The sequence below is a fragment of the Neopelma chrysocephalum genome, unplaced genomic scaffold (assembly GCF_003984885.1).
Source record: "Neopelma chrysocephalum unplaced genomic scaffold, ASM398488v2 Primary Assembly neopelma1_97390, whole genome shotgun sequence".
Taxonomy (NCBI): Eukaryota; Metazoa; Chordata; class Aves; order Passeriformes; family Pipridae; genus Neopelma; species Neopelma chrysocephalum.
The window spans coordinates 19,396-32,240 of NW_020926031.1; the positions used below are offsets into that span (position 1 = coordinate 19,396).

Here is a 12,845-nt window from a genome sequence, read left to right on the forward strand (position 1 = left end):
AGCCAGCAGTTATGGACACAATAGCTCTTGTGCAGCTATTACAATTTAACACCAGTAATGTGTTACTTCATTTGGAAGGAAAGCTAAACCCATGCATGATAGGAGTGTTTATGACGAGGCATCAATTAACACAAGTGGACCTCCTTCCAAGAGGCACTGAATATTAACTCTCTTTCTTTTCCCTAGTCTCTAACACCATAAAATAACCTCTACCCTGCAGTGCATAGGAACTCCAGGCCATTAAGTGCCACAGAACACAAACCTGTTTGATCCCAATCAGCTTAAATTAGGCCATTTTCCATACAAATCAAAACTCAAATAAACATGAAAGATAGAACTCTGGGGCACATCTAATTGAAAGTCTGTTAAAGGAAGACATTCATTATGTGCATTTCTGTGCAACGCTGGGCATTTATCAACAATTTCCACATCACCAGAATGAAGCAAGGTGGAGAAGGATCAAGCTTCCAAATGGGTAATGTACTGGACACCTCTGAGATCAGAGATGAGGGGGTGTGACTTGCTACTGCAATGAACTATCTTCTCTCAAGCAGGAGAAGCTTATAAATTCAGAGCTGGAAAACCAAGATCCTGGATGCTCCTTGCCTGAGATACTTTTCTACAAACTTACCTACTGTCTGTGCTATGGGCAGTGTGTATAACAACTGTACAGACCAATTACCATTTATATATTTTGCATGCTCACTGTGGTAATTTTATGTGCAAAAGTAAGTATACAACTGCACCCAGAGAGAAGTTTTTTGGAAGGGACAGACACTCTGCCATGAGATGCTTAAGTCCTGGGACAGCCAGGGAGCTACCACAGGCTAAGAAACCTGTTTACACAGGAATGGACAAAAGGCTGGGAACAGAGGGGGTAAGATGGGAACATTTCCCAAAAAGTCCTACAAATTCTTAGAAGGATCAGGCCAGACAAGTGCCACAGCAGAGACAAAAGAGGATAAGGTCTCCCTTGGAAATAAACTGGAGACAGTAATTGCAGGAACTGTATCTGCAAGGTAAATGAGGAATTTTGGGACACAGAGGAAAAGTCCTGGTTAGAAAAGAGAGGGCAGTCTCCAAGGTTCAGATATCACTAGTGAATCACTAGTGCTCTTTGGTGAGCCAGTCACTCACCTAGGATGGAGCTCAAGTCAAGGAAGACCAAACGGGGCAGCGTGATGAACTTCACAGAAGTAATTCCCCTGGTAAATCATTGCTCTGTGACACCTAAGCAATGTTCTTGTTTACTACTACTACTCCTCTGTTCACTCATGAAACTTCAAGTCTTTCCAGCTGTTTTCTCAGGATGAGGGCCGCACATGGACAGCACTACCGGGGCTGCTAAGCTTGACCACCGGGAAGAGTCATAGTGGGCACAGCCTTCCTGGGCAGAGCTTTGCATAAGCCTGTCTGTACCTGCCTGTAATGGGACTGACTGACTGCAGTTGGCATTCTTGCAGACTGGCACTGAGGCCACTTCAGATCAAATTTCACTGTTGACTTAAAGAGCCCTTTGCTGGGAACTAGTGTCCCACAGTACTCTGCTGAACTAATTCCCAATTTGGTCCTTTGCCAACTGCTGTTGTCAGAAATCCCGAGTAACCAAGGATTTATATTTTTTCCGTCTGCAAGTCTCACATCAGATCTTTCTTCCTCGCCAACTGTTTTGAGCACATTGACTAATTTCAAGAAAGTGTGAAAGAAGGATGCAAACCTCAGCAACAGCTGGTTTCTAAATATTTTGCAATGGGCAGTTAAGCAGGAGCCCCAACTCATCTGTCCATGGTAAAAGAGGCAGGAGAGGGTATATGTGTATATCCAGCATGGATGTGAATACAGACTTACCCACACCAAATGCTGGCTCTGGGGTTGTTTTTTTCAGGCCCAGTGCTGGCTCCTGGCCAGCATTAGGAGACATCCAGAGAGCTACTATATTGTGCAGCTGTTCTGGTGGGGCTGGAGCTATTGATGTGCATGGAAAGAAAGGACACAGAGAAGTTGGCAACTCGGCTTCATTAGTGTGACTATTGATGGAACATGTTATTTCATTGCTCAAAAGAAAACTTTAATATTACTGGAAAGAATGAAATTCACAAGGGAAACCACACACACAAAAAAAAAAAAAAAGGACATGAAGGGAGATGGTTTACATGCTGGTGATTCACTCCGAGACAAAAGAAAATGAAAGAATATTCCCAACCATTTGGATCCCCAAACACTAAACATATAAACTTATTGCTGCGATAGCTCCTCTAGACATGAGTCATACATTTTAAAACCTTATGGGGTCAATCAATTTAACTTCATAAATGAATTACACCACCAAAACCTGACCAAAACCAGACCATTGCATCCAAACTGGCTCATTTCAGCTTTCAGAGATGTCGATAAAACTGTGTGTGAGCTGAAATGCTTACCAGCAAAAGCTGAGAGCAGTAAATCAAATTTAATAGTCTGGGTTTTTTGACTGTACAGGAATGATGCCTGAAAAAAAACAACCCAAGCCTGAACTAATGAAATTCCGAAAGGATACACAAAGATTGTTTCATTTCAACATACCTAATGATCTGGGTTTCTCTTTGGTTGTTTTTATGTGCATAATCCACAGAATTTCTAAACTAAGACCACCACTTAACATATAAAATATTTAGAAGGGCTTCCCTGACAAAAAAGATCTATTGCCTCCCTCAATAGCTGGTTCCCATAGTTAATTACTCTAATTTATGTTTAATTTAAATTTGTGTCCCTTCATTTTCCAGAAGCTTGATATTTTTTATGCTATTATCTGCTACATTAAAGTGCACTCCTCTTTCATTTATCTTTCCTCCATGTGGTCAAGTTGCCTTTTAAACTTTTCTTTGCAACAAACTGACATTCTTCCACCACCCCACTTCCCCTACAGATGACTGTGACCTCTCACTGTGCTATAGTGGGGCTTGGGTTTAATTAATTTACATGTTCTGGGATGGCATGAAGAAAAATAGTGTTTCCAACCTCATCTTTATTTTCTGCTCTTTAATTTCTCCTACAGCAAATATATTGCCAGTATATGATGCCAAATTGATAAGATGAAAACAGAAATCAGAATTCTCACTATTGAACTAACCCCACACTGCCCTTCTCTCCTACAGAGTCCTATAAGATCACCAGCCTGAGCAGAGGTGGTCTCCCCTGATATATAGATTAGGAAATAAATGTTGTATCCTCGGCATCGTGGAATAAATGCAGTCAGCAAATGCCAGCTTCTATGGCAAAGCCACAAGCCAGCAGAGACCTGATCTTGCTCTTGCTCTGCATCAGGACCAAATAACTTATCTCCAGGCATGAAATACAGTATCCAATGATCAATACCCTGAGTCATCTTGTTCTCCAGTCAAAAATAAACCTTCTCTAGGTCCAAGAGTAGCTCTCCATCCTCCAAATGAAACTGAAAAGTTGGAGAAGAAGCAAACCCATCAACTTTAATTTCATTTTATAGTCAGCTGCAGTGCTGAAGTCCACTGAACACTGTATAATGTTGCTTTGGTTAATCTCATAAAGGTGTGCCCCAGAAATACAATGACTTCTGCTATTTAGGATAGGTTTTGTACAACTATGCCTTTTGCAGTATTTGTGTCTCATTTCTTTCAAGGATACGGAACGTCACATTTTCTATTACATCTAGAAAAAGATTACTATAAATTCTTCTGCTGTGATATAAAGCTCAAAGTACAAAAGACATCTCACAAAATTACTCTTGTTTGCATTCTGAAGATGGAGCTTGTCATTAGAAAGATGAACACTTTACACTCTTCTTACATTTTCTAGTATTATAATGACAGATATTATGGCAAGTACCATAATCTGTTCCACTGCAGTGCAAACAGTGCACATCACCTCCCTAACAGCATTGCAAAAGCTAGAGATGGGAGTTCATTATTTTCTTTGCCTTCTGCCAGGATATTGCTGATCCATATAATTACTGCAGTTGGAGATGCATGCAGTGTTGGGACAGCATCTTTTCTCTGGGCAGTTGCACTGTACTGATATTGTACTGATACTGGGACTGTACTGCTCCCAGCATTGTTATACTGGAAATATAGGTACAAAAAGCTCTAAGTTATATTTTAATACCTGTTAAAAATTGCAGGCAACCTCCAATTTTGCAGTTTGTAACTTAGAGATAGCATCTTGCTGCCCAAGCTAATGTGGATAAAGCCATACATTCAGCAGGGTCCTACCCTTTCCTTAAGAAAGGTAAGGTCAGAAAGTCCAGTTCTTTTCACTTATACCTCATTTAAGAACAACAGCCCATTTTCAGGTTCTCTTCCAGTGACTTAGGCCAGAAAAGTCTGTCATGTGGTCACAAATAAAAATAGTGAGGAGTTTTCAAGTTCTACAGATTTCATTTCATGCATCCAAATGTACATTTATCTAAAACATGCGCTGGGAATGTACTGGTTTGGGCTGAACTTGTGATCAGGCAGGGAGGACACACACAGGGTATGCGCAGCAGGAGGCTGGTGTTAAAGTCCCTGCTCTGCCGAATTCAGTGTGAGGACATGATTCTGTCCCTCTGGCGAGAGACATCCTTACTGCCCTGTTTCAGAACCCACTGCAAGCAAGCTGTTTGGTCTGTGCCAAACTGCCAGAATTAGTGATCTCATATGAAAGGAAGCACTGGTCAATAATGTAGTTTTACCAGCAGCTCAATAGCCTGAGGATGTTTTCCTTCTAACATACATAGGAGCCCTTAATCTCTGACTTTATTGGAATCTGTTTGATTTCACCTACCAGTATCACAGTGACATGTTGGGGGAGAGCAGAGCTAGCCATGGATTATGTTCAGTACCCACAACAAATGTAATCAGGCTGAATTAGCAGGGATTGAGTCTCGGGCTCCTGGAAATAAATTGTGGTATTACATTTGTCATCTGTGAGCCTTTAACAGCCACAAAACCCTCACAGCACAGGCCTATGGTCAACTTCAAGCAAATTATACAAGGCATTTCATACTGTGATTAAGGTGAACTGGACCCTGCAGACAGATCTGTGTGTGTGTTCACCACAATTTACCTTCAAAGACTGTCTATGAATCCTATAAAAGGAGGTGTTGGTTGGCTTTTGGGTTCGTTGTAATTTTTTTTCACCTGTTAGGTAAGAGGGGGATTTGAAGAAAGGATTTGAAGCAAAATGGAATATAAGTATACTTAAAGACATATGAATACAACAGTATAAACAGAAAGAAGTATTTTAAAATCATCTTCAGTTAGAGGGGTTCCAGGAATTACATCATGTTCTCAGAATCCATCATTCGCTCTCTGACACTGACACCAGCAGAACCACTACATGGTACAAATTTATGGCCAAACACATCCTACATTTAGTCTAATACACACATACACATACACACACACACACACACACACAAGTAAATCTGATCCTGAGCTAATGCAAAGCTTTTCCCTCGATACCTTTGAAACATGACTTGCAGCATTTAAATGAAGTACTTCAGCTAACAGAGCTTAAAAACAGAGCAAAAATACCAAGAGGAAGAGGCCAGTTCTTCAGAGATCAATTAACTGCCTTAAACTGGGCTAGAGGAAACCCTTCTCCTGTTGAGATGGTCAGTGCCAAGCTTTGTGCACAGATGGGATCATGAGGCACAAGGTTTCCTCTCTGCCCATCTCTTGCACGCAAACCTGTAGAAAGGAGTCTTTTGGGAATCGGTCAGGCCAGACAGCTAACACATGGAAAAGGGCATCAGACCTCATTTTTCCTGGCTATACCCTGTATTAGCTCTGCTCAAAGCACCTTCACCTTCCTGGCTTCTCCTAGGTCCTATACTTTAATCAAGGTCTCTGAGACTTAAATCATTATCTGAAAAGAGCTTTGAGACCATCATGTGAAGGATGCTACAAAAGTGCAAAGGGGTTAAGTCTTGTAACTCTTACCCATATGCTATGTATGTGCCTTTGTGTATTTTTATAAAACCAAAATTTCCACCTGATCGTAGAGCAGGGAGGGAGTCATTTATTCCATCTCCTCCTCATCCATGATGTATTCCCCCCTTGCTTCCTTGTGCATGAGGTTTGGAAAAAGGGGGTCCAACATACCCAGCAATCGAATTTGCATGATTGCGCCGTGTAAAACGAAGAACATCCAGAGGGGCTGGGAACAGTCTGCGCAGACCTGCATGCCAATGCCGGCACCGTTGTGACTCAAGTGCAGCTCACCATCTGCATTCACCGTAAATCCCAGGATGTCTCCGCTCTGGAGAGGCACCACCACTCGGCAGATGGCCCAGAACTCCTTTCGGTCAACCAGAGACTCGGGGTTATAGGGGAGGTCACTGGGGCGCAAGGTGCTGGGGTCACAGGAGGTCACCCCGTAGGAGAGCGTCCCTGTGCGCACAGCGTTGGACTTGTTGATTTTGACGAAAATGGTTTCGTTGATCCGAAGGGGCCTGCTGGTGAAAACCAAAGTCCTCTCCTCCCGGGCGTGCTCCAGACGGGCCACAGTTTGGTCATCGAGGATTTTGACATGGGGGCCCCGGAGGTGGTGGAAGCGGAGGTCACTTTCCAGCTGGGAGGGGAGGAGGTGGGAGTGCTGGGAGTTGAGTGAGTTCTGTGGGATAGGACACGTGGTGGCCGTCACGTGGAAGGTCTCCTCCTGCAGGTTGAGGTCACACAGGCTGACCGAGAGACGCGTGTCCTCCGTGTCCCGCCGCAGCGAGGGCCGGCGGATGGCAGTGAAGGAGCGGGGCCGCAGGCAGTCAGGAGGGATGATTTCACTGTCTGTGGGGAGAAAGAAGACAAGAAAGGGGTCACCTTCTGAGAAAATGAAAATGTTCAGGAGTTTGCGAATCACTATGGGTTTGATTCATATGTTTAAAGGGGAAAATCAGAGACCTGCTGCCATTAATAGGTTTTCCCCTTTGAAATATAGAAGCAGAGTATCACAAAACGTATTTGCAATCAATTGCTCTTCTTGTACTTTCCCCACCAGCATCAAGAGTTTCAGCTTCTGTGCAGGCAGACTGAAAATCGATGACAAGAACTGCCCAGGGGAAGCTCTCCTTGGAGAGGGGAAGCAGAGGATAAATATCCAAAATACACCCTGAACATACCAATCAATATCTATACAGGCTCCAAGTTTTCATGCCCACTTTACTGTCTACAGTAATTCTCACAGACCTTTGAAATAAATATCTAACTACACACTGTTTTATTTAAAAGAAATTGCTATGTTCAGTTCTAAATTATTTATCTCCATATGAAATTTAATTAATTTTTTCTAAATATAACTAATCATCAGTGTTCTGGTGCTCACTGCAAAGCAGTACAGACATTAACTTTACAGTGCAGAATTTGGGAATATGCAGTTTTCTATAAATAAAATACAATAATTTATTATCTCCAAGCCAAATAATTAAAAATCAAATCCACATATATATTACAAAGAAAGATAAAAAGATGATGCTCAGACATTCAAATCCACCAATAGAAACAAAATTGTACCTTATCATCTGTCACTCTCACCTGCTGCTTCAAGAACTAACCAATTTATTTGATTCTTTTTCCAAGAGAAACATAATCACCTGTCTTTAATGCTGAAATTATTTATATTTAATACATCCTTAGCTATACTGTTACCATAGAAATTTTAAAGAACAATATACTAAGAAAAACATTATTAAAAAAATTATAAAGTAAGCTGAGATAATGCAAACATTTATTCTTATGTCCAACTTTCTGAACTCTGAGAAGGCTGTAGCATGACGAGACTATTCATTGTGCAAAAATTGAGCATGTGGGTAACTCTGCAAATGTTGTAAGAAGTTGTGACCCATACAGACTGTGCCTCTGTGGGAGCCATGCCTGAATGCTGTTGTGGCTCTGAGCCCGGGTCCAAACAGTATCAGACGGGACCACCACATACAACACCATCCCCCCCCAGGTGGCACAAAACAACACACCAGGCCCAAGTGCCACAAACACACTCGGTGGAACAACAAGAGGAGACAGAGTCATTCCTAACCCACATGCCAGGCCCTCGCAGTGGACACCTCTTCCAGCCACATATCCTTGGGATTTTCTTTCACAACAACAAAAGAGCAGGACCTCAGGTTATCTGAGAATTTTCCCAATGGGATGCACTCTCTCCCAGTACACCACAGTAGTAGCTCTGTACTGGTATGCCAAGGAATAATGCCAGCTACTAAGTAACCAACAACTCCTGCAATATCTGAGGTCTGACTAACAGCCTTTCCTGTCCTCCTCTTCTGGGAGCCCTGACAAGAGCACACCCACACACAGTTTGGCTTCAGTAGAGCTCTTTGCTTTGCTTAAACTGGATTATTCCAGGCTCCTCTTTAAATAAGCTGCTATTACAAGGAAAGCACAGTCTCAAAATAAAAATGGGCTTTGTTTCTCATATTTGATTTTCTGCACACCAATATTTCAGCTTCTCTTCCCAGAGGTTAATTAAAGGAGGAATAAATAAAATCAGAAATTACCCCAAGTAATCTAGAAGTGGGTCGCATTAATGCTTCGTAATATATGGGCTAGCATTTGCATTGCAAGTGCTCCTGCTGGATAGCATTAGACTTATTTTACCCTCCTTTGGCTGGAAACCTACATAGGAGAACAAATTAATACTGGCAGCTGACGACGATCCTTTTGTGAAGGTGAATGGGTAGAGACCTTTCTGAATAGGAACAGAAGGTCCTCTCTATTTTATTCCCTGTAACTATGCATGTGCAGCCTGGCTGACAACTGTGATGTGTGGGTAGCTTGCAGCCAGGGTTTTGAAACAGCTTGTTTTCCACCAGGATGCTTGCATTTCCCTTTGGCTGCTGGACAGAATATCTTTTTCCATCTGAAAAGAGGTTAAGAGAGATGGAGTTCTGCAGACAAGACACATGGTAGTGACAGCAAACCAGGGTTACATATCAAATTGTATTACTTAAATCCCTCAGTAGCTTAGATGCATGGCCACCTAAGGAATAAGATGTCTCAAGCATATGGGATTGACTGTGAGAATTCTTAGTTCATTAATGTTTGCAAATACCCATGGAAGAAAGGATTGCAGTTTACTGGCTTCTGAAGTGTGTTTGTGAAAATTTAGAGAGATGAGTCTCTAAGAGATGCTGGCCTGTATCACAAAATATCCAGCCAAAGGAAAAAAAGTCCCATTGACTATAAATCACAACAAAAGTGGGATTCATCTTTTGGGGTGGTAGGTAGGTTGGAAGAGAAGTGGAATGCCATTTACCCAGAATAACTGATAACAGCCAAGGGCTATGAAACAACAATTCTGGTGAAATGTGGAACAAATGAGGTGACTTTGACCACTTTCTTTCAGCAGAAGATGCCCAGGAATGAGTTGTTTTCTTCCTCTAAAGCTTCAGTTGTCACTTTTTAAACCAAGTTATTCAGGCTGAATACAGATGAAGCTGTTCATGCTGGAGCGGCCCATAACACAGCCTTACTACTGCAGAACATTTACAAGTGATCTTTAATGCCTATAGAGGAGAGACTCCTTTGCTCAGGAACATTTATATTTGCAGAGACAAATCTGGAGCACAGATGAAAAAGATGGAATGACTTTATGTGACGAGACTGTAAGACACAAAATGGGTCCAACGGCCCACTACGGAGGATCACCTGGCTTCAGCCCAAAGAATTTAGAAACCATCCATCCCTTCTTATTAAATGTTCAAGGTTATAAAATTTCCTATATAAGACAGTTGGCAGTGTTTCTTCAGGAAAAGTCAACTGATAAGACCTCCTTAGGTGAGAATAGATGGACTTCAAAGTGAAGACCACAGCTGTCACCAAGCCACCAGAGCAAGCATTTAACCGAGTGGTTGGGATACCACCAGCAAGCTGGCCATGACCATGGCAGCTCAATACAGGCTGGCTGCCCAGGTAGCTTTCCAGAAAGGCTTTGCTGAGCTCTGCATCAGTGCAGTTACGATGTTATTTCTGGATTTAGAGACTTCAAGCTTCCGGTAGCAGTACAGACAGAGCCAAAGTGGAAAAGATTTCTACTAAATATAGATTTTCTGCTCCTCAGCTGGAGAATCTGAGACACTGAAATTAAAGGATGCCTGTCTCCACAAATACCTTTGTATCTTTTTCTAGCTTTGTTTAAGAAAGAAAAGGAGGAGTAATTCATTTATCTAAGTAGAAGTAAAGGGCATCTGAGCAGTTCAGCCATCTTCTCTTTTCTTCTCTTTAGTGAGGTTTATCTGCAGAATTTAGATCCTCAGCAGATGATTCCTTACACAGACAATTAACTTGAAGTATCTTTCTCAGACCAGAGGCTTCAAAGCTTTCAATTTTTCTGCTCAGAGGGCACGGAAGAGCTTCCCACTTTGTGCAGGCTCAATGAGACTGCAGTAACACTTCAAAAAAAGCATTTACAAGGAGCTGGTGAGCAGACAGATGCAGTTGTAATCACTGCACTCAGATCAGAAGTATTTCACTACCACCTTTCTTCTGAACCACTGCCAAATGTTGTCTTCTTAAAATAATCTATTTCCTTAAGCATGTTTATATGTAGACATATTTATTACAGAGATCAAATACATGCACATTGAATACAGCTACATGCACATCCAAACACAAAAGCATTTCTAACCACCAGCAGGCACAGATCATCTCAGCCCCACACCAGCCTGAAGGGGATGTGTTGCTGTCAGACTGTCAAATCATCATTTCCTTCCCCTTTTTCTTTTTCAGTACTGTCTGTCACTGCCTAAAGGCCTGATTTTCCAAGGTCATGAGCAGCCAGTATTCATAAACCTGTAAAGGATCCGAGAAAGCAGAGCAAACTCAGCATGGCTGCATGTGCTGGAAACTCAGGCAGTCCAGTGTTTAACTGCAAGCTCTAGGGACACAGATCTCCTCTTGATCAGTTTTCTGAGGGTGGTGCAATCCTACAGCCTCATATGAATTGTAATTCTTCGGAGTATGAGGTCTGCAACCAGTCTCCAGAAGGAGCTATGGAACACCTAGTATAATTAAACCAATCTTAAGAGTTACTACTACAAAAAATAACTTAAAATTTGGGGAATAAGAATGAGAACCTAAGAGCATATCTCATTTCTAATGATCCTCCCTCTGAGGAGAGAGAAACGTGGAGAAGCCAAGGAACAATCTGGAGAACATTTCTGTTCTCATCTACTAAGCAAAGACTAAAAAACTGTTAAGACCAGAACTTTGCTAGTATGCTGCCTCCCTTCCCTTGCAAAGACTCGTGTTTTTCCTTCTTTCTGGTCTTTGCTTTACTTCTTTACAAGGGCAATTTTCTTTTCTTAATCCCTCACTTCACTGGGTAATGGTATTTCCAGTGAGTACTGGTGTGCTCACGGTATAATTTCTGTGACCTGAGAGGTGCTAAGCTACCAATAGACACATTGAAGTCAGTGGTCTCTACAAGAATATTCTATGTAAACATGCAACTGCAAAAAGATGTATACTGCATTATTCCCACCACACTGGAGGGCTCCATTCCCACTCAGGAATGCAGATGAAGGCTGCTTTTCCCACTGTCAGCACTACCTGTCACAAGGGGCTACACAGGGAGGACAGCTGGCCTTCTAACCTGTAATCCTGCACTAGCTCCTCCATGGTCTACAGCAGAATTATGTATCAAACAGTCTATCTGGCAAGACTTTGACGTTGCAGGGGGAGGTGTTTGAAATATGAGGCAGATGTATCATTCTGTAAAATAACATTGCACTCAAAAGGCAATTGGGAAAAGCAATCAGTTGTAAAACAAGAAATAAACCTGTGCTTGTGGAAACCTTCTGTCACTCACAGCCTCATACTCCCCATCATGTGAGTCCAGGTATTAATCCCAGCTCAGCTGCCTGTCTTGCAAACTCTGCCCATGTCGTGCTGTGCCAGTCTTTGTTCCCTTGCTGACTGAGTCCTAGCGGGCTGATGTTACCGCTGGGGAACTGCCACACTTCAGTGCAGAAGCAGCCAGAACAATTTCTCTATGTTGTTTACAGCTCAACCTGTCATGCACTTTAAGGTGACAGAGGACTGAAAATACAGTAAAACCGAAACAACTTATATTCTCATTTATCCCTCCTAAAATAAGGATCACTGTGACTGGTGGCAAGGTGTAATACCTGTTCTCAAACCCCTTTGGTTGCCAGTTTGCTGAATGTGCGTACAGCACCCAGTCCACAGCACCAGCTCCAGTGGAAAGAAGAAAAGCAGCTGTGACTAGGTCTGGGAACAGAAGGACTATTGTGTAGCCCTGGGTTCAAAATTCACCCAAATTAATTGGTGACTGGAAGCAGATCTTCACGCAGCCTGTTGTATTCATGGTGTAAAGATGTTCTCATCACTGTGAGATGCTCTGTTCTAGGCGCTCTCAGTCTCTGCCATGTGTATCTTAACTGCTTTATTGTACCAGAAAGACCTATGCAAACAAGAGAGTGAAAATTGTCCTTACTTAAAATAAACACAGGAGAAAAACTGAGAAGTGAAGAATGCTGAGGCCCCACTCACAGTTATTAAGAGGTAAAGCTCCTCTCACAGAGCATGTCCAAAGTGCTTTTCCCTGCTGGCCATGTGTCTGAGCACATACTTGTAAAACTACTTGCTTTTCTGCGAACTCGTACTCTCCATGTGAGGTCTGGAGAGGAGACTGGGATCTGCCACGCTCAGCATAGTGCTGCAGAGACCCACTCTCCCAGCCAGATCCTTCTGCTCTGATGCTGCACACAGGTTCTCCCCTTACTGCTTGTTACTGTTAAATCATGAATTTATATGATCCAAGACCACTCCATTGTGTTTATTTCTCATAAACCATCAGGCGCCAGAATGCAGCTTCTCGGA

General features: G+C 42.4%; 1 protein-coding gene across 6 annotated transcripts in view; it reads right to left on the bottom strand.

The window, feature by feature from the left end:
• The window catches only part of NEURL1 (neuralized E3 ubiquitin protein ligase 1), a 151,529-nt gene that overhangs the window by 11,466 nt on the left and 127,218 nt on the right, over positions 1 to 12,845 (bottom strand). For all 6 annotated transcript variants that reach the window (XM_027672303.1, XM_027672306.1, XM_027672305.1 and 3 more), the window contains one exon: positions 6,099 to 6,779. In XM_027672303.1, the coding sequence (XP_027528104.1) occupies positions 6,099 to 6,779 (681 nt within the window). The remainder of the gene's footprint in view (positions 1 to 6,098; positions 6,780 to 12,845) is intronic.